We start from the raw sequence: 21,522 nt of genomic DNA on the forward strand, positions 1-21,522 counted from the left end.
GGAGCAAAGGGGTGCAATCATGCAAATTTTCAAATTTGGGGGTTAGAAAAGGGGGGTCATCTTATACATTGGGTCATCTTATAAACAGAAAAATATGGTACTCTCCCCTCTACCGCCAAAAGCTGGTGGATTCCATGCACAGGATTGCTCCATTGAAGTCACACTACACCTGAACACTTCTCTTTGGTTTCCTAAGCTACAATATTGTTTTATGGTGGGGTGCAGCCCCCAAAAAACTATCTTGCTTCCCTTGGATCCCCAAGATTTGCCCTTTCCCTGCCGAGAGAGATAGAAAGAAAAAGTGAGTGTAAAAGACAGTGCCTAGGTGCTTTCCACAGACCACAGAAACTCATTTTTCAGTGAGTCAAAGGGACTCCTGCAACCTTTTAGTTTTTCAAAATTGGAAGGGGATCTTGAAGGGCAGAAGACTGTTCCCTGTGGCTTATTTTCAGCTTCTGCAATTGAAGACAAGAGACTCTTTTTTGAAAAAGAAGATTTTTTTTATTTGTATGCCATCTGAACATCAGATATACCTGGTGTGTGTTAGCGTGAACCATTTGTACATTGGAAATTCATGGTGCCAAAACCCTCCCCCAAGACCAAAACAAAAAATAAAAACAAAAAACCCTCAGAACTTCTGGACTGGCTGAGATAGAAAGTTTAAAAAATGTACAGTGTAGGGAGGATAAAATAAGGAAATACGGCATGGGGAGAAAAAGATTCAGCCAGTTAAGATTCATGCGAATGCAAAAAATATTTTATGGTAAAGAGAAGCATTTTACCAAATTAAGTATGAAACTGAGGAGAAAGAAAGGAAACGGAGGGCAAGGGCAGTGATGCAGAAGGTTACACTACTCAGATGTTAACAACACCTTAAATATAACTTCATCATTCAAAGACATAATGCCAGAATCCACAGCACCCCGCCTCTGCCACACAAAAGCACCACCTTAAGGTGTCACTAGATTTGAAGACAGCTCATCTTAAAAGACCCACTACACGTTAAACCAGAGGAATGCCACCAAAAACAGGGTAACAATGGCAAGTTCTCCCGTACCCTGCTGAAATGTGTACAGCCAGTAACTTGTTTTACTGGAAGGTCTCTCTGAAAAGGTAGTGGAGTGGTGGCCACAATCACTTAACCTCCACAAGCCCTCAGAGTGGGCTGGCATGACATTCCATACCAACTGTGTCTTGTGTGCACACAAACACTCTTACTTGCCTTGAAGATAATGCTTTCTAGAGGTCAGATTTGGCACTGAGACTATGAGCTGCTGATCTAGTTTGAGTTCCTCACCCCCATTGCAATCTTTCCATCCCTGAACTACAAAACGAACAGGGGGTGGCGAGGAAGACCCCGTTCTGCCTCGCCACAAGGATGGGAAAAGAACTTGCCACAAGAATGCAGTTTTTGATGACTCCACCATGGTTGGGTGCAATGCACAGTCTTGCCCTCAACTAAGAAAAAAATCACCCATCTCATCCTGGTTGTTTATGTTGTGGCAAAGAGATTTAAAAAACAAACAAACCTGTGGGTGGCCAAAAACAGCCAGCCAGGTTTTTTGGGCTGGGGTGGGGGAAAGTGAACATTTGGAGAACAGAAACTCAGTAATTATTCCAACAGAATATTTTGTAAATTTAAAAGGCAAGTACATTCTCGCCTTCAAAACGACAACAAAAATAAAAATAAAAACAGCATGCAGTACAGAGCCAGAAAACTGCAGAGCCACTGTTTAAAAGTGACGATGGCCATCTCTAGTCATTTTATGATCCAGAAAAACTTTCAGGCAGGCTCCTACATCTTAAGGCCTTAAAATGCAACAGAATGTTCTTAAGGTCAAGGGAGGCCTATAATATTTTAAACTGACTCTTTCATTTAAAGTTAGTTTGGGCTAGCAGACTCATCTCAACTGCCTTAAATCTCTGAGTTCTGAACCCAAAGTTAACATAGTCTGCAATTTCTAATTATCCACTTCTCAGGTGACAAAATTCCTACCCAGAATAAAATACTATTGCGGGAGCTGCGAAACAACCATACATACTTTTTTTTTTTTGCTATTTGTGCAGATTGAGGTGCAGACAGCCATGACCTCCCAGTTCACATACTTGTGTACAATAACTTTATGCTACAGTGTACACGAAAAATACCTTCTCTGTAGGAATTTTGTTAATATATAAGCAGCCTATGGTGTCCAAGTTCCCACCATGACTTAAGTCCACTCCTTTGCTGCCCTCAAGAAAATGGGAAGCATGTTTGTTTGTTTACAGGTAGCATACACCTCTCTCCTTTTATTAGGATACTGCCACTGCTTCTTCCACCCCCCCACCCCACAACTTTTTTTAAACATTATTTCCCCATCCCAGTACAAAGTTCAGCAGGTAAAAGGTTATATGGAAACTGGAACACACAATTGTATAGACAAGATGGATCAGATGAGGAAGTCTTAAAATTTTCAAAGTGAGTAGAGCAAAAGGGGGGTGGGGAACATAAAACCCCCACCAGTCTTCTAGCCTTTTGTCCCGCCCCCCCAAAGGTTTCACGCACCAATTTTCCAAAGCAATAGCCAACAGTTCCCAACCCTGCAGGAAGAAAAAAAAAAGAGGAATTCGGTCATTTAAATGAACACCCCCTTGGAAGGATACAAAAATCTTTTACTGCCCTCATCAACGGCTGTAAGAGCTCCTCACCTATGTTAGCTTCTTGGCTTTGTTGTATAATGAATCCACTACTTTACTCATGTTTTGAATGGTCTCCAGAGCAGCTTCGTAAGTTTTGTCTACAGGCGGTTCATCAAAAATAATCAGGACACCTTCTCCTTGGTCAAGGATTCCTGAGAAAAGAGAAAAGTCTCAGCTGAACCTTTTAAGAAAAGAGCTAGCTGCTCTACTCTTGAGTTGAAAGTATTTATTTCTAGCATCTACAGCAGCACAAGAGATGGATACAGAGGCTGCCAAGCTCAATCAGCAGAGCTCCCAAAGAGGCCAATGTTTTTAAGAGTGTAACAAGAAACCCCAAAGTATTTAACATAACCCATTTTATGCTGTTTCCCCCAAACGTCTAATTGGGCAAAATCCAAATCTTTCATTATCATCATTTGTTTTTCCCCCCAATAAATATTTTTATTTTATTTTTTCTCCTTTTCTATCTGTTGCAACCAGAGTGATTTATTACAACATGTTCCATTCATTTCATCTTGTCTTATACTCTCTAACATAATATTAATCTAATCTATTCTACTTAAATCGGTGTAGATTTCATCCAGGTATAAAGAGGTTCCCATTTATTATTATCCAGTCTATCATTTAGTATATCTGTCAAAATATCCATTTCTGCTAGTTCCAAAATCTTCCCAATAAATTTCTTTTTTGTTGGCACCTTTGTAGTCTTCCACTTGCTGGCATATACAATTCTAGCTGCAGTTATCAGGTCAAGTAAGTCTTGTGTTTTTTTTTTTTTTCTCGAGTGTAGCTGGTAATATATTCAATAAGAAAATTTCTGGTGTCAAAGCAATTTTAACCCCTAAAATTTTCTCTATCACTTCATGAATCATTTTCCAAAAGTCTTTGGCCCTACTGCACATCCACCACATATGGCAGAAGCTCCCTACTTTCTTTTCACATTTCCAACACTTCTTAGAAACATTTATATACATTTTTGTTAATTTCTCTGTTGTTACATACCATCTGTAAAACTTTTATATATATTTTCTTTTAGATTTATAGATTTAGCCATTTTAATATTTCATTCACAAATTTGTGACCAGGCAGTTCTATATTATGACCTATATTTTGAGCCCATTTTACCATGCACTCCTTCACAATTTCATCCTTTTTTGCTCCATTAAAGTATCATATAAACCTTTAATCAATTTTACCTCTGAGTCGAACAACCTCTTATCCAATGGTATTTTGTCTTTCTGAAACCCTGTAGTTTTATCTTTTACATATCTTGATTTAGACCAAGATATGTAAAAGATAAACATATGGAGTTTAGGTCATATCTGCAAATCTACTTTGATTTCTTTCATTAATTCCATATAATTGTCCTTTATTAATGTACTTGGTTTTTTTTGTCATATTAATTCCTAAGTACCTAACCGTACATGTTTCTTGACATCTGGAGTGTTTTTGTAATTGTTCTTTTTCTTTTGTCATATTTTTCATCAGAATTTTTGTTTATTTATTCTAAGACCTGACATACATCCATATTCAGTTATTGTCTCTACTAATGTTTCTATTGACATCATAGGTTATTCTAAGACTATTACTAAATCATAAGCATAGGCTTGAATTTTGAAATCTTCTTTAACCTTTAAACCTTTCTCTTATCCTCTCTGGTTCAGGACTTCCAAAATGAGAATAAACAGTAGGGGGGGACAGTCGGCATCCTTGCCTTGTGCTTTTCAATTTGAATTGTTTCTGTCATCTCTCCATTCACTTTGATTCTTGCTTCTTGTTTAGAATATATTGCTTTAATTTCTCCTATAAACTTCTCTCCAGCTTCCATTACTTGCAACTGTGGCAGCAAAAAAATCCAGTTTATATTGTCAAAGGCCTTCTCTGCATCAAAAAACATTAATGCCATCTGTTTTTCAGGGTGGACTTCATAGTATTCCAAGACATTCAATACTATCCTGATATTGTTTTTCATTTGTCTTTTTGGTAAGAATCCTGATTGGTCCTGATGAATGATCTGCACCAAAACTTTTTTTCAATCTGTTTGCTAACATTGATGCAAACATTTTATAATCTACATTCAATAACAAAACTGGTCTATAGTTTTGGATTTCTGATTGAACTGTACCTTCTTTATGTATCATTGAAATTATTGCTTCTTTCCATGAAGTGGGAATTTCTTTTTCTACTTCTATTTCTTCTATTAATTCCTTAAAGGGTAAACCTAGAAATTCATCAAAATCCTTGTAATATTCAGCCAGTATCCCATGACTTCCTGGAGATTTATTGTTCTTTTGTTTTCTAATAGCTCCCACCACTTCACACGTTGTTACTGAGGAATTCAAGATCTCTTTATTTTCTTTATTTTCTTTAACTGAAACTTCTGTAGATATTCTCTTTGCTCTATTATTGATTTATATAGGGCTTGACAGAAATCCTTGACAATTTTTTTGATTTCCTTCTGCTCCCATTTAGTCTCTCCTTCCTGGTCTTTAAGGTTTATAATTTGGTTTCTTGTTTGCTCTTTTCTCAGTCTATAAGCAAGCCATCTGCATGGGGTTTTTTTGCTTTTTCAAAGAAATTTTGTTTTGCTTGTTTTATCTTCATTGCCATTTCTGACATCCACCATAGATTTATTTGATGTTGTACTGATTTCATATTATCTACTAGTTTTTCAGTTGAGCTATTTTGTTTTGACTATTGTTCTAACTGGAAGAATTTTTTTCTCTAATTCTTTGTATTTTTTCCTTCTTTTTGTCTTGCTGAATGCTTTATAACTATCACTCTTAGCTTTACTTTTCCTGCATCCCAGACTACTCTCATTGGTACATCTGGGGTTTTATTTTCCTTAAAGAACCAATACATTTCTTGCATCGCCTCTTTCTTAAAATCTTCATTTTGCAAAATAATAGTGTTCATTCCGCAGAACAATCTTTTATTTTGTATTTTCAGTTGTAAAATAACTGGACTATGATCAGCAAAAGTTCTTTGTAGTATATCTATAGTCTTCAGCACTTTTATCCAGCTTATTGGAATCCAGCATGCATCTATTCTAGACCATGTCTTATGAGAATTTGAGTAGAATGTATAATCTTTCTCTTTTATATGTGTTGCTCTCCATGCATCTACTAAATGTTTCTTAAGCTGATGATATATTTTTTCCATTTTCCAGATGCGTTCAATCCATTTACATTAATAGAGATTAGTCTCAGCTGATTTTTACACATTTCCTGCTTGCTTACTACCTCTGTAGTCCTCCCTCTTCCTTGTAAATCTGGTCTGAATCTGTACTACTTCTTTAGGTTTTTTTTTTTTTTGCCTCTTTGCTTTTCTTCTCTTCCTCCTCCTCGGATTCTTCTTTGCTTTCCTGGGCTATTTCTGAGTCTGCTAATTTCCTGCCTTCTGTTTTATCTTTCCTTTGAACTTCTTCCTCTTTTCTTTTATTCTCTTTTCTTCCTCCGTATCTGACCAGGAAAGCCTCTGCTTTATGTGTAGTGTTTATATATTGCCGCTGACCTCACTATCAGCATTTGTTTATGCAGGCAAGAAGACTCACCATGGAATTTCTTGTCCAGGATCATCTGAGAGAGTTTTCGTTCCACATCTGCCTGTAATTGAAGCAGATTATCAACTTTACACTTAACTTCTTCCTGATTTTGCCAGACTGACATTTCATTATTTTTTTAAAAACATTGACTATTGAGCCAATAATATATGCATGATTTAACAGTCAAGGTTTAATAAATCACTCCTGTTTTTTCTTGTATGAAAAAAGTAATCTTGCCATGTGTTTTTCTTGGTTGAGAAGACCTGGTTTTTCAATGTAAAAATATATAGATCTCAACACAGCCATATTCATAATCTATTATGCTCCCTATAGAGCCATTTTTGCTCCTAGAAACACAACAGTCAGTTTATGTTGTATGCTCAAATAAATAGCTGTTAAAGTTTAATAAAACCCTTAATGCAATTAACTTTTGTTCTAGTCTTTCCTGCTTATGAAAACAGAACTATGGAGATCTATTTTTGGAAAAAAAAAAACCAGGCCTACTCCTAAATCAGTTTGCTTTTCGAAACTTAATGGAATTAGACCTCTCTTCACAGGTGCTCCTCTCTATAACCAATGCACTCTACACCATTCATATAACTGAATTCAGACTCTTACCTTTGACAACTTGATAAGGCCAGATATGTGTTCAATCTGTAAAAAGAATTAGACACAGGTACCAATACGGTGGGAAAGCAAACATGAACAGTTTTTATTTTTCAAATGTTAACTAAGGAGGGGAACAGCATGCAACAATTGTGTAAAACTCTACTTTTTAGGCCCACATTAATTTCATTCATTTTAACTTTTTAACACTTTATTCAACTGCTTGCTTCTAACATCCTCCTGAATTTCTTATATTTTCCCACGTCGTCGTTTAGTCGTGTCCAACTCTTCATGACCCCATGGACCAGAGCACGCCAGGCCCTCCTGTCTTCCACTGGTTCCCGGAGTTGTGTCAAATTCATTTTGGTTGCTTCAATGACACTGTCCAACCATCTCATCCTCTGTCATCCCCTTCTCCTCTTGCCCTCACACTTTCCTAACATCAGGGTCTTTTCCAGGGAGTCTTTTCTTCTCATGAGATGGCCAAAGTATTGGAGCCTCAGCTTCAGGATCTGTCCTTCCAGTGAGCACTCAGGTTTGATTTCCTTTAAAATTGATAGGTTTGTTCTTCTTGCAGTCCAGGGGACTCTCAAGAGCCTCCTCCAGCACCACAATTCAAAACCATCAATTCTTCGGCAGTCAGCCTTCTTCGTGGTCCAGCTCTCACTTCCATACATCACTATAGGGAAAACCATAGCTTTGACTATGTGGGCTTTTGTTGGCAAGGTTAATGTCTCTGCTTTTTAAGATGCTCCCAAGGTTCGTCATTGCTTTCCTCCCAAGAAGCAGGCGTCTTTTAATTTCATGGCTGCTGTCTCCATCTGCAGTGATCATGGAGGCCAAGAAAGTAAAATCTGTCACTGCCTCCATATCTTCCCCTTCTGTTTCCCATGAGGTGATGGGACCAGTGGCCATGATCTTTTTTTTTTATGTTGAGTTTCAGATATGTTCCCACAATGCCACACAAAAAATACACTATAATTAGGGCATGCAGTCACTCATAGTATTAGTCTAAAATTAATTTGTTTAATAATAGGAAACACAGATCAAGATCCTCAGCTCACGCCCAGCCTAACTGCCTACCAGGACTTATTTACAGAGGGGCCCAGTCCGGGTTAGTTCCCGGATCAGAATCTTCCCATCCTTCCTTCTGCCATGGAAGTCCAGCTATCCTATTCTTAGCCCTAACCAACTGTAAAAATATTTTAACACAACTAAGACAAAATGGTTTAAAACCACTTAATCACCAAGGTCCGAGGTTTGGATGGGGCAGCATGCTGCAAGCTTTAAATCCTTTATTAGAAAAAAAATCATCATGAGATGGAAAAATGAGACAGGACGCTCTGGAACAGTTTCTTACCTGAACTCTGGAGAAAGGCTCAATGACTCGGATCAGGTTTTGTTCCAATAAGTTATCATACAGTTTGCCCAAATGTGTGTTGATGATAGGGTCATCCCTGAGTTCCACTTTATAATCTTTCAGAGCCTATGGAAAATAGGCTTAAGTCAGGAATAACTGCAGAAGATATGTCAGAAATGCCAGCCCAAAGACCCAAAAGCTACCTAATGTGACCTCCCAACCATGTATTTATGTTACTTGGTGCTTTTTATATGCTAAAAAAAATCTAAGAGAGAAAACATATACTGGCCAGAATTCTTTTGTGAATTCACAGTGGTTTAAGTGTAACTGCATAAACTGTGGTGGTGAACTGCCCTTTCTAATGGGTTGCTGTAAACATGACCTATCATGTTTTGTCCTACTTATTTAAATTCTACTGCCTATTTAACTTATTCACAGAGTGAGAAGAAAACAAACCTTTCCAACAGAAGTGCATTGCAAAAAACAGTCTGTGAATCTGAGCTTTCATTTAAGATCATACTTCTCTCTCTCTCAGTTAAACGGACTAGAATTCTTGAAAATAAACTCTAAGCATGTGACAAATGGGAAGGAGCGAGGAAGCATGTGGAATTCCAGCCCCTTAGCATTTTCCCAACAGCAACTCCCAACCTGAAAGTGAGTTTTAACGTTCTACAAAACCCCAAGTCAAGTTGAGTGTAAAATGTGCACACAATGCCCAGGGGAAGGAAAGACTTAAATATGACAGGTCCATTCCCAAAAAGGGAAATCGCAGCCTCTATCATCTTTTTGTTCTACTATAAACTTTCTGGTTTGCTTCTGATCAAGCCAGTTGCTGAAATTCTGTTGTTTAGCATAGTAAAACTGCATTGGAATAGGCCTATTGAATCAGTTAGGATCTGGTGAGTCGACTCCTCTGTAAGTACCACCAATTCAAAGAGGTTTACTCAAGTTATGGCCTACGATGCCAGTCACAACTAAAGCAGGCCCATCTGAATCAACTACCTTACCAAATCCCACTCAAGTAGGCCCACTCTAGTGACTTGCTACATTAAGCAACAGGATTTCAGTCAGTGAGTGTGCAGGATATAATAGGAAGGCCATAATAATTGTGCTTTCATTTAACACAAAGTCTAGCATATCTGTACTCTCCCAACTGCCAAATAAGCAGACATCATGCAGAAAAGGTTGGAATGCTAAAGACACCCTCTGAACAGCTCTTTCTGATATGCTAAATTGACATGGTCAATATTCTCCATTTAATTATTTACTGGTGAGATCACAACTCAACTCGTACTTGGCACAGTAGTGGCCAGGCAGATCTACTGTATTTGCCGGCGTATGACTTTTTTGGCCCAAAAAACATGCCTCCAAGTGGGGGGGTTGTCTTATACGCCGGGTGCACTTCAGGCCAGGAAGGAGCCGCCGCCACTGTTGAGTGACTGACATGGGGCCACGCCAGCGGGGAGGAAGGCAGGCGGGCGGGCAAGCAGGCAGGCAGGCGGTCCGGACGGAGGGAGGGAAGCAGAGCCTACCATGCCTGAGCGGCCAGAGCCTGCCGCCAGGCTGCCCACCGCCCCGCACCGCTGAGCCAGTTCCCTGCTTGCCGCCGGAGAGCTTCCCCTCCTCCTCCTCCTCTGCTGCCGTCGCCCGGCCGGCTGCTTCCCCTCCTCCTCGGGCCTCGCTGTTGGCGCTGCAGCAGAGCTGTCCACTCTATATTTTGAGTGGAAATGTTGGGGGGTCGTCTTATACGCCCGGTCATCTTGTACGCTGGCAAATACGGTACTTTAAAAACAAGACCAAAGTGATGCCTTCTTTCCTCTCATAAAAACAGAGGCCCATTGCACCACAGTGTGAAAGTGTCATTTCTTGGGCCTATAAATTTGTACAAGCTAAGAAAACCAGCCTATTTCTCTCTTATGGTTGCTCACCTTTTTGAAGTCATCCAGTGATCGATTTTTACTAGCTTGTGCCACACATTTTAGTGCTTCTGTCTGCAATAGAGAACAGAATTAGTATTCAGCATTGCATGATGTACAGGTTGTACTTGTAACATTCATATATGAGAAAAATGCCTGAGGTGGCCAGATGAAAATTCAGAAAGGATACTTGGCATAAATGCTAAGGGGCTGTTTGAACTTCCTCTGCATTTAAGCACATCAGCTGTTAAATCTGAGAAATGAAAAATAGTAAGCCATCATGACAGTAGTCGTCCAACTTGGACAACAGAAGACTACCAGTCTGTAAATTTGTAGCATATGAAATTGTCCAAACAGTCCTGCAAGGCAGGTAAACTCTCTGTAGGAAACCAGAAATAATATCTAGGTTTGAAAGATTCTTCTACAACAAAAAAAAGGTACCCCAGCATTTTGATACCTGTCTGCCTGCATACCGCAGTGCAAGCTTCCCGCTGACCAATGCCTGTACATCCTCAGGCCTGGAATGACAGAATATATAAAAATACAAAAAAACATTAATTTATCGTATCTCTAATATAGACCACCAATAAAAGCCTTCTGCAAAGCTCTATATCCCATTATCAAATATTTTTACAAGTTTCCTGAAAGTAGCAGATTGAATACAAACTGTAGATAACAAAGCAAGAGAACAAATGCAAAAGTCTCAGAACACCACTTATTACCTAGCTTGGAGATGTGCAAATAGAGTGACCTTTACACAAGCAATCAGTATAAGACACCCTTGAGTCATACAGAAAAAAAGAAAGCCTTCAAAGTGAAACAGCTTTCATCAAGCTCTTATGTCAAGAACAAAGTGACAGCACTTACAAAAAACACTTGTACTGGCATGTCTATTGTTCCTGGAAGAGATTCAGAAAGAAGTTTTTGCTTTCCCTCAGCTACCTGAACCTTCAGTTAAACATAGTATAGACTCAAGAATGTGCCCCTACCCTTCTGTCACCCTGAAGAGATACAAGATGCTAACTGTGAGGCAATGTGCTTAACACCCACTCAGTTAAAAAACAGGGAACTCAGAATTCAGTGGGTTTTTCATGCTCCCAAAGATTTGCTTCCTTTCAAAGGAAGGAAAATGCTGGCTAGTCTTAATGAAGTCAGAACAGAGTTTAAGGAAATAGAAATAGAAGAGACCAATTTCATTCACTGGTAACACAATTCAAATACCTAAAAGAGACGCAAATAAGGGTTACAAGCATCTGAGGGGAAAGCCAAGTATTCTGCTTGTCTATTTTCATGCTAGGACCTTTAATCCACTACTTGCACCAACTGGTCTCTCTTCAACAGTCACCAGCACTTGCAACTCAACTATGATACACAAACACTCTCACGATTCATCTCCCACTGCAAGAGGTACCCTGAGACTCCTGACCACAATGATTGCCCTGGGTATGTCCTGTAGAAAGGGGGCAGAAAGGAGGAGCTTTTGCATTCCTTTTGTAATAAAGTTAAGCCACATACAAGTTCAGCATGATCTTGCACAGCAGCATATACTTCAACGCTGTGATAGCTTTGGGGTTGTCGATGGAATCGTAACCCTCAAATGCCTCATAAAAATAGGAATATGCTGTCTTCCAGTCCTTTTCTTCTGCTGCATGGATGATGCCTATTAAAAGACAACAGAAGGGGGGAGGGAAAAAACCAAGCCGAAGTTAGACCACTGCTAAATGAAGTGGAAAACAAGGGAAGGGCAAATGCGGTTGCAAAGATGTACTCGTCAGTCAACAAAGGAAGAGAGTACCTTGAACTGACATTTCCTCTGTCTCAACTTCTGCGAATGAAATAAATTCTAAGACATTTATCCAATCACATAGAATCACAAAATAAATGAGTTGGAAGGGCCTACAAGGCCATCAAGTCCAACCCTCTGCTTAATGCAGGAATCCAAAGCAGATCTGACAGGACTATCTAATTTTTTCTTGAATTCCTCCAGGGCTCACCACCTTCCTGAGGTAATTGGTTCAACTGTTGTACTGCTCTAATAGTTAAGGTTTTCCTCAAACTCAGTCAAAATCTGGTTTCCTGTAGTCTAAAAACCCATTATTACATATCCTGCACTCTAGGATAATCAATAACAGATCAAGTATTTGAAGAGTGCTATCATATCTCCCCTCAGTCTTCTTTTCTCAAGGCTAAACATGCACAGTTCTTTCAGTTATTCCTCATAGGGCTTGGTTTCCCATCCCCAATCATCCCTGTTGCCCTCCTCTGAACTTGTTCCAATTTTTGGGCATCCTTCTTGAAGTGCGGTGTTCAGAACTGGACCCAATGCTCTTGTTGAGTCTAACGAGTGCTTAACAGAGGGAGGCTAGTACCTCATGGGAGTTGGAAAGTATATTTCTGTTAATGGATCTTAAAATTGCATTTGCCTTTTCTGCAGCTACTAGAAAACTGCAAGTATGTACTATTGGCTCATAATCAGCTTTTGATATACTGTACAACATATCACACCAACTACTCCTACGAATCCCTTCTAATCTGCAGTCATATAAGCTAGTTCTGCTTTCCTGTGCATACCTTTGTTCCAATATTTGACACATTTACGGAAACTGTTAGTGAAACAAACTAAATGGAAGAGAAAAAGCAAAGTTGTGCCAACCAAAAAGGACTGGCCACAGAAACAAGGAAAGACCAAGCTTTGCTTGGTAGCTGTAATTAGATATGACACAACTATCACCAGCATGACATACCTGATTGCATATCCAGTGCTGCCTGCAACTTGGGTGGGCAGTAGATTGCATTGGCTGTGGTCCGTGCAGAGGTTAATGCTGCTCTTGCTTTTGGCAGGTTGCTCAATGCATGGTAAGTCTTGCTCTCTAGCAGCTGCACTTCCACTAACAGGGCTTTGTCGTCCATCTTCTTCAACTCCCTTAAAAGCTGCGAGCCTGACAAAAGCCATACAGTGGAGCTAGCAGTGTGGAAAAAATCCCTCTTTACCAATGGCCCAAGGCCTTCCTCTGGACTTTCATACATTTAACCCTGAAGTTGCAATTCCATAGAACATATGTAATCAGTGCAGAAAACCAGTGCAATCTAAGTGAAACACTAAGTTTAAATTCTCAGTCTACCTTGAAGTGTCCAATGCAAAATGATCCTAGGGAATTGAAAACAAGGCTAGAACACTATGCTCGGACCCTTAAGAGTAACTGTCAGGTAGATATTCAGGCAACATATAGGCCAGAATCATAAGGGGGATTTTTGCAGACCCAAGTGTAATCATGCGAACTGTGAAAATGAATTGCTGCTAAGAAGTTGCTCCTTCTATTCCTGAAACTTTGCAAACCTAAGCTGTGTTTCCATTTTCTCTCTAGAGAGAAGTTTTCTCCTGGCAAACCTTCCATATAAACCGTATTTCTTCAGTCTTTTTCTAATTCTACTGTCATGAACATTAAAATTTAACATGCTGAGGTCTGTAGAGTCTGAAATGTAACTCCTGTATTCTTTGCAATTTCTCTGAGCATTGCACAGTCTGACCTTGGAGTGAATTTGCTTGGACGTCCACACCTGGGAATATTGGCAACTATCTTGAATATTTTCCACTTGCAAATAATCTTCCTCACTGTAGAATGATGGACTTTAAATTGTTTGGAAATGGCCTTATAACCCTCCAAAGACTGATGGGCAGGAACAACTGCTTCTCTACATGTTTCCTCCTGGGCAACACACATCTGAATGCTCCTGACCAGGAATCTGCTAAAATTTCAGCTTTTATAGAGGTGGTCACATTTGCTGATGATCAATTACTCAAGGGCATCTGGTTAGCAGCACCTAATTGCTATTTACTCTCAATTCCTATGGAAGCAATAAGGATGTACTTAGTTATTCACACATGGCTTCTCCATTTTGCCTTTTTTTTGTAAAATAAATCAAGACATGGTAGAATACTACACTTGATCTTAGCCAAAAGACTGAGAAGCAGTATGTTATGTGTTGTTGTTCATCTGAGGTTGAATTTACCTAATTTTCAGACCTGCTGAGGAGCAGATGATTTTTATTACGTCATGATATGTAAAACCATAGAATTCAAAGAGGGTGCACTTTCTCACCTTCTTTTTCACATGACTATGCTTCTCACTTTTCTCAATGCTAATACGACACACACATGAAGTCATGACCAGTCTTGACAATTAATCCATTAGGTATGCCTAGCTTATCAGACAATGTGATTTCTGATCATTACAAACTTTAGACTAGATATGTGTAGAACTGAGCACAGATCTCAGTCACTTTACCTTAAGGAATTATGGTCACTATGGTTTTTAGAACTAAACCTAGAATCTGACAGGTTACTATAGTCACACTTTCTGGAAATGGCAGACAGGTTTTTTTTTCTGATGAAGTACCAGCTCTTTCAGAAGCCTCCTGCAATTATCTGATAAATCTCAGATTGAATATTGCCATTTATTTTAGTCAGTTCCTGTAATTGATGTTTGAGAAGCTGCGACACAATCTGTTCTGAACTTCAAAATGCAGCACTTATAGCAATATGAAAGTTTTGTCTATGGAACAATAAAATCCACTCACACAGCATACATATGTGAACCATGTATCTAAGATCCACATGAGTGAACAATAAGCAGTTTTATTCCTTCTAACCAATATGAAGTCAGTAGCACAGACATCAGGTTGTACTAAGCTAGTAACTTACCTAACTGCAATGCTTCCTGGTACCTTTTAGTGTCAAAATATAAAGATACCAGCCTTGCCTAAAAGAGAAAAAGGGTAAAGAATAAAGACAACTCAGTGAATGCATGGTATTTGCATGAGATTCATAAGACAAAGTTGTTCCTAGATATTAGTTTCAGTCAGGCAAGACAATGCAGAGGCAAGTTAGCAAACAGAATGCATGGTGCTAAATAAAGGGAGCTACATAACAAATACTGAGTTTTAAAGGGAAGCTGTTCCCAACAAAGAGAGCGGAACACCAGCACATAAACATGACCAAAGACATGGAGCAGGAGCCATAGATCACCTTGAGGGAAGAGCAAGGGGAAAAAAAGGAGTATGACATTTATGTAACACAAAATTCTTTACAGCTTTCTGCATTAACTAGAATGGATTATCTCCACTTTCCTAATGGAGGGATGTGAAGCCTGGTGGATACAATAACCTCATGAAACTAAAAACCATGCACTAAAAATCATGAAAAATCCTACGGAAATAAATGTGTTACTTCGAAAGGTACCATAATATTTAATTTTTTAAAATACACATAAGAGATGGTTGCCTTCATAAAGCCCCAAATACAGTGATGCCTCACTTAACGATTGCCCCACATTACGACAAAATCGCTGTACGACAATCTTTTTGTGATCGCAGTTGCCATTGCAAAACGATGGTCTAAATAGGGTTTTTTCACTTTGCGATGATCTGTTCCCTGCTTTGCGAACCGATTCTTCGTAAAACGATTTTTTAAAACAGCTGATCGGCGGTTTCAAAATGGCCGCTGGGTGCTTAAAATGGCTCTGCGCTGTGTTTAGGGAAGGATTCCTCGCTATACAGGCAGCGAAAATGGCTGCCGTATGGAGGATCTTCGCTGGACAGTGAGTTTTTACCCCATTAGAACGCACTGAACGGGCTTCAATGTGTTTCAATGGGGTTTTTAATTTCGTTTTACGATGTTTTCGCTTAATGGCGATTTTCCTGGAACGGATTATCGTCATTAAGCGAGGCACCACTGTATCAGTACAGGAATGGCTTGCCACTAATTCCTGTTTGAAAAAACAAAGAATGTACCACCAATAACCTCAATATACAATGCAGTGGAATCTGAAAAGAGCATTCAGGTATAGTGCATTGGCAGGCAGGAGAGCTGATTTCTAAACCCACTTAACATGTCTAGTGCATGGACTTCATACATAAGCCATATGCCATATCCCACCTCCAGAGCTTGGCGTAGGAATGTCCTCTTCTCTGATTTGGCCCATTCAATGCATTCAAGACACAGATCAACCTGGAAGAAGAAGAAAACTACATTCATTGTTTCTTTTAGTACTTGCATCATCACCACTACTCTGAAGTCATCTGCATGAATTACTGAATACTTTACAATGAATTTCAAGCAGTCAGAACAGCACACTTGAGAAGCTGCTACAAACACTATGTTTTGTAATAGGCAGGCTTATGTTGGAATTTCAGTTGACTCACCTCTTGTCCTGTTGCTGCTTCCATATCTAGGAACAGGTCTAGAAGAGATCTAACCAGGCGGGCTGCCTTTGCTTTGCTGATAGAATTCAAGAAAGGTCGCACATACTTCAGAAGACCTCCAAGTTCTATATTAAAAATAAAGTTTTATTTAAAAGAAAGCATTCTCTTCCCTCAGCAAGTTTTCTATTTCCTCCATTTTAAAAATGATTTTCTAACCACCATACCACCACCAACATCTGAGCTGTCCTACTGTGAAGCACATGGCTTGTAAATTATCACAGTGGCTAAGAATTAACCCAAGGACTTTTTATTATTTATTTAAAGAAGTTTGAGTGGTAACTGCAATTCCTTCAGGTCATTGATATGTTTTAAATTACCACCGTATGCAATGTTCCATCTGTTTTTCCAAAGAGCAGGGCAGGGACCTTGCTCTGTGTACACGGGGCTCCAGCCATGACTGGAAACAAATGGGTATCAACAACAGCGTGGCTGCACAGCCCGCGTGCAGCACTGTACGGCCTCACAGCTTAAAGAGAATGTGGACCATATGGATGCTTGGGAAGGTGAACTAGACTTTTGTGGAGCAATAATGTTCTCTGAATTGTAAGAATGTAAAACCCAATAAAAGTATCGTAATTAACATAAAAAAGTAACAGCAGCAGATGTTAAAAATGACATTGAGCTGCTCACTCCAAAATCTTACAACACAAAAATATGCACAGTCTAAGAACAAGAAGAAATGTCTAGATTCAATGGGCCTACTTTAGTTGTGACTTGCTATGCTAAGCAATAGGATTTCAGCCAATGGGTTCCAGCAGAAAGACATGTGACAAGAATAAAAACTGCCCTTATTGAACTTGGACAAGACAATTCAGGCTACTTTATGCCATGAGCAAACAGAAATGCCATCATCAAAAAGTACCTGCTGAACATATAGCTCTGCATCAATAAACATAGCCTGGCTATCTCCACTCCTTCTGCAAACGTCTTTTCTTGTGGCACTGATGATATGGGAGTGGCAGATGAACAGATGGACATACTACATTGGATTGGGAACACTGTGGAAGGGATAAGGGTTTGAATTACATTACTTTTTGGCTGAAATTCCAGGAGTGGGAGGAAATCTGATATCCTATTCTAGAAATCAGGAGTATAGCATTACATCACACTTCTGATGTTTTGTTTAGAAAAGTGGCTAGAGGTGCAGTCTCATATTACTTTCAACACAGGACTTACCTTCTGCTTGTCCCGTCTTGGCCAGGAGATTACCCAGTTCCAGGATGCTCTGCTCCTTGACTTGTACTGCTTCTTCATCATTCTCCTGGACATCACGCTTCACTAGAAGGAAAAATGTATTACCAGAGGAAACAAGCCTCTATCAAATCAATGATTACATATTCCTATCCTGCTCCTCCATTCTAAAACTAATTCATTCTTTTGTGGGTAAATAGTACACACAAAGGATTATAATATGCAATTTTGGATAAAAAAGAATCCAGTGCCATAAGACAGCTCAGAAAAAAAGAATACTACATTTATAAGAAGTATGATGTCATCCAACCTATTTGGCATAATGTTATCATAGCAGCTGCATGAACATTTTCAATTATGAAATGAATCTCCTCCATGTTACAGCGTGTCATCAGATACTGTAAATAATACACTGCATTCAAAGTTCTCCAGCACTAAGAGGAGTTGGCACAATCCTAGTTTTAGTACACTTGCATGAATGGACAGATACAAACCCCACTGCTATTCAACAAAGGCAATACACCTGCATCCTAGGGTATTGTTGTGATGTTCAGCAACCAATACTTAAGAAACTAAGGAAGCAAACTGTCTTTCTTTCATGCATGGAGGACTGACTTCAGCAATATTGATGGCTTGTTCCACAGAATTTTCATAAATGGGCCCACACCCTCATTGCAATCTCCTACATTATTTGCATGTTAAAATGCATGCTGGCAAGACCAATGGATCCTATAGATCTCTCATTTAACCTTGAGTCAAGTGACAGTGGAACTTATACCAGAAGTGCCACCTGAAATAGGTGTACTGTACACTCAAGATCAGAAGTCCAGTCTAGACTGTAATAGAAAGAAACATAGTTATGAGGGTGGCCTAAGGTATGTTAGAGATCATTCCAAGCAAAACAGAACAGTTTTCTACAGCAACAGTGAACTGAAACAAACACCTCCCCCCCCCGAAGATGATTTTCAAGGACTTTGTCAGCCTGAATTTACAGCCGTCAAACTAACTAAGATAGACCACTATTAATTTTTTTGTTTAAAGCATGCTCCTAACTGAGGGCTCCACCCAGAGCTACAGAATCAGGGAAGCTTGTATATGTAGAAACACCAAGCTCACACAAATGACATCTTCTAACAGAGGTGGTATTTTAAGGCTAATTTTGAGGAAGGAAGAGAAATAGTATCTAATGTCTCTGTTTCACATACAGAAAACTGGTTTGAGGTCCAGGACAAAGAGAAGGCAAGATGTTTCGAAAGGTAAGGAGGTGGAAGGAAAAAAAAGGACTTGCAAAGGGCTGGTGTGAATATAGTCACCCTCAGGTTTCCCAGCAATATAACCCCAACATGGAAAAAGCATTCTTTCTTTCTCACTCATTGCCCTTTTAAGAATCTTCTCAAGTTCTAGGGCACTCTAACAAACAAGAAAAGCACTTGGCTGTGTGTAAACAAGGATACAATGTAAACAGATGAATCTGTGCCCCCCCCTTTAAATGTGCCATGCCCCCCATTAAGAATAGCTGTTCTAAACCACTAACATTCTAGACACTTAGAACACTCCTGATTCTATTCATAGCTTGGTTCTTTGTGTGAGGTATGCTAAAAAAGATGACAGATTCTTAGTTGCTATGAGCATACACAACTTAAGACTACAGTATTTGACAGAGAATTACATTGCTTATTATTGCCTTAATGAGAAACCTGCCTCCCTAGTGTGTTTTGAAATTTCGATTGCATTATTTTATTTGACCAATTCAGCTATTATTTAAGGATATAAGAAAAGCTGTGCTAGACTGGACTAGTATCTCATTTTTACCAATGACCATAAGATGCCTCTGTGAAGCCCACAATCAGACCATAAGACAAGAACCCTCTCTTCCACTGATATTTTCAGGAGCTGGCATTCAATCAGGCACCACTGCTGACCTGGCAGGTTGTACAGTTATGCTGACTAGCAGATACTGATATATGTATCTTCATTAGTTTGTCTGACACATTTCAAAAGCCATAATAACAACCTAAGTATATGCACCTAACTCTTACAAACCATGAACAGCTACTATGGAAGGGTGCAGGTGTGTACCAGTTCACAGATATCATCACTTAGCAGCTTTAACAGCAAACATCGAACAGCAGCCTCCCCAGCAGAAACCTGCCAAACACATCCTATAGGTCAGTGGTCCTCCAGATGTTCTTGGACTACAACTCCCAGAAGCCTTTACCACCGCCTCTGCTGGCCAGGATTTCTGGGAGTTGAAGTCCAAGAATATCTGGAGGCCCAGGGTTGGGGACCACTGCTATAGGTGACCTACCAACAAATTCACTGTACGATCACTCTGTATCCCCATTAAAAAAAATTAATCTGTTTTACCATCAACTATTACCCAGTGCACCACCTCCACTTTTCACATCAGTATTTACTTGGACCTACCCTCTCATCCATTCAGCTTCCATTTGATAATTCATCACCACCACATCCCATCAAAAACCACTCCTTCCTGACACAGGACATCTCCTCCTCCTCCTCCTTTGTTTTCACAAAGTTTGATCTGTTAGGAAGACAGTGAATCCACCAGGAGGTATCACCTACTGTCACAATTCAATCAATCTGAGTAAGATCCATAGGACCCCTTCCAGTTCTAAGATTATTATTAAGTATTTTATGACATGTGAGTTTTATCATATGTTGATATCTACATCAGAGCTACTGTGGTTTAGTAGACAGTGTCAGACAAGGTTAAGTAAGACCTGGCTCAGCACCACTGAAACTCATTGGAGGGTGTCAAAGCTAAACTCTTCTATGAATATCTCACATTCCTCAAAAACCCGGTTACAGCCACTGTTAAGTCTGAAATGACTTGACAGCATATCACAACAGCTTACCTGCACATAAAGACACTGCTTTAAAATTCGAAGAGGAGCCAGTAAAGCCCTGATAAATTACTGTAAGGGCACTTCTCTCAAACTCCTCCAGCCCTCTCACAGTTTTACTATGGCTTGAGTTTGCTCCTCAACAAATGCATAACCAAAGAGTAGCTTAAAGAAAGAAAGAAAAAACTAAGTCCTCCTGTCCTTGATTTACCCCGCTCAGCATGCACTGAGATAAACTTCCTAGCCTACACATGATCTTTGGAGTCGGCTCCATCTCTCCCTGCTCTGGCAAACTTGAGACACGCTTCTAGGTTTTTAGCCAGGACTTGGAAATCTGGGAGATAGGAAATGAACCTGAAGAACAGCAATTACTTTAGGAAAAAATAGCAGCAATCCTGTCACAGAGAATAGTTTTCCTAAGACAAGACTTGAATGGCGAGAAAAGGAAAATCGGATATAGCTTTTCAGGAACTCCTTCCTATTCAACTCAAACTACTCACCTCCACCCTTTGACCACAGCATTCCTCCCCTCTGACACGGCACAAAAAAGAAGACCCTGGCGTTCCTTGTCAATACAGGCCCCCCTTCAGTCCGGTCCCTAACACTTGCCCGTTATTTTTCCAGCCAGCCGTCCTTTCCCTATGTCAACGGAGAGACAAGAAGAAGGACCCCCCTCCCCACACCCTCAGCCTACTGCCTCTCAGCCTCCCAAACCCCCTCGCTCATTAGCAACCGCTTCCCATTCGGAGTTGTTCACAGTGAGTCAGCAGCAGCCCCAGTACGGCTCGCCCAGGCCACCCGCCAATCCCCTTCCCCCTTCCAGCAGCCGGGCTCGCGGCCTGCCGGCCTGCCTGCTTCCTGCTCTCCGGCGGGCCCACCTCACCTATAGAGTGCAGGATGCCGATGGAAGCCTCCCGGTCGGTGCTCAACAAAGACTGGGCGCGCTGGAACTCCAAGCCCGCCGCAGCCGCCATCTTAACAAACCAAACTCGCTCACTCACGCCGGCCGGAACCACAGGGCCTCACTTCCACCGGAAGCCGCTCGCCGCACCGCCTTCCCTTCTCGCTTCCGCCGAGTCAAGCGCTAGAGAAACAGGA

General features: G+C 40.1%; 1 protein-coding gene across 2 annotated transcripts; it reads right to left on the reverse strand.

Moving 5' to 3' along the window:
- Positions 1-478: 478 nt before the first annotated feature.
- PSMD11 (proteasome 26S subunit, non-ATPase 11) lies at positions 479-21,497 on the reverse strand. Of its 2 annotated transcripts, none has more exons than XM_020798004.3 (14): positions 21,308-21,497; positions 17,543-17,644; positions 16,307-16,431; positions 16,041-16,112; positions 14,808-14,865; positions 12,850-13,044; positions 11,621-11,765; positions 10,563-10,623; positions 10,118-10,180; positions 8,190-8,315; positions 6,842-6,877; positions 6,233-6,284; positions 2,689-2,831; positions 479-2,580 (listed from the first exon to the last, which is right to left on the reverse strand). In XM_020798004.3, exons 1-13 carry the CDS (start codon positions 21,396-21,398, stop codon positions 2,689-2,691), a joined length of 1,269 nt encoding a protein of 422 aa, XP_020653663.1. In that variant the 5' UTR covers positions 21,399-21,497; the 3' UTR covers positions 479-2,580. The 2 variants fall into 2 exon arrangements, with proteins under 2 accessions (XP_020653663.1, XP_072860259.1); XM_073004158.2 differs by lacking the exon at positions 21,308-21,497 and adding an exon at positions 20,925-21,277.
- Positions 21,498-21,522: the final 25 nt, after the last annotated feature.

The sequence above is a fragment of the Pogona vitticeps genome, chromosome 6 (assembly GCF_051106095.1).
Source record: "Pogona vitticeps strain Pit_001003342236 chromosome 6, PviZW2.1, whole genome shotgun sequence".
Classification (NCBI taxonomy): domain Eukaryota; kingdom Metazoa; phylum Chordata; class Lepidosauria; order Squamata; family Agamidae; genus Pogona; species Pogona vitticeps.

What these genes read in the sequence shown, in the direction of transcription:
- PSMD11 (XM_020798004.3), bottom strand. Translation starts at nt 21,398, where the DNA reads ATGGCGGCTGCGGCGGGCTTGGAGTTCCAGCGCGCCCAGTCTTTGTTG. An exon ending in CAAGACGGGACAAGCAGAAG is followed by an intron (nt 16,432 to 17,542) that starts GTAAGTCCTGTG and finishes TTTTTAATATAG; the next exon opens with AACTTGGAGGTCTTCTGAAG. An exon ending in TGCAAGATCATGCTGAACTT is followed by an intron (nt 10,624 to 11,620) that starts GTATGTGGCTTA and finishes CTGTCATTCCAG; the next exon opens with GCCTGAGGATGTACAGGCAT.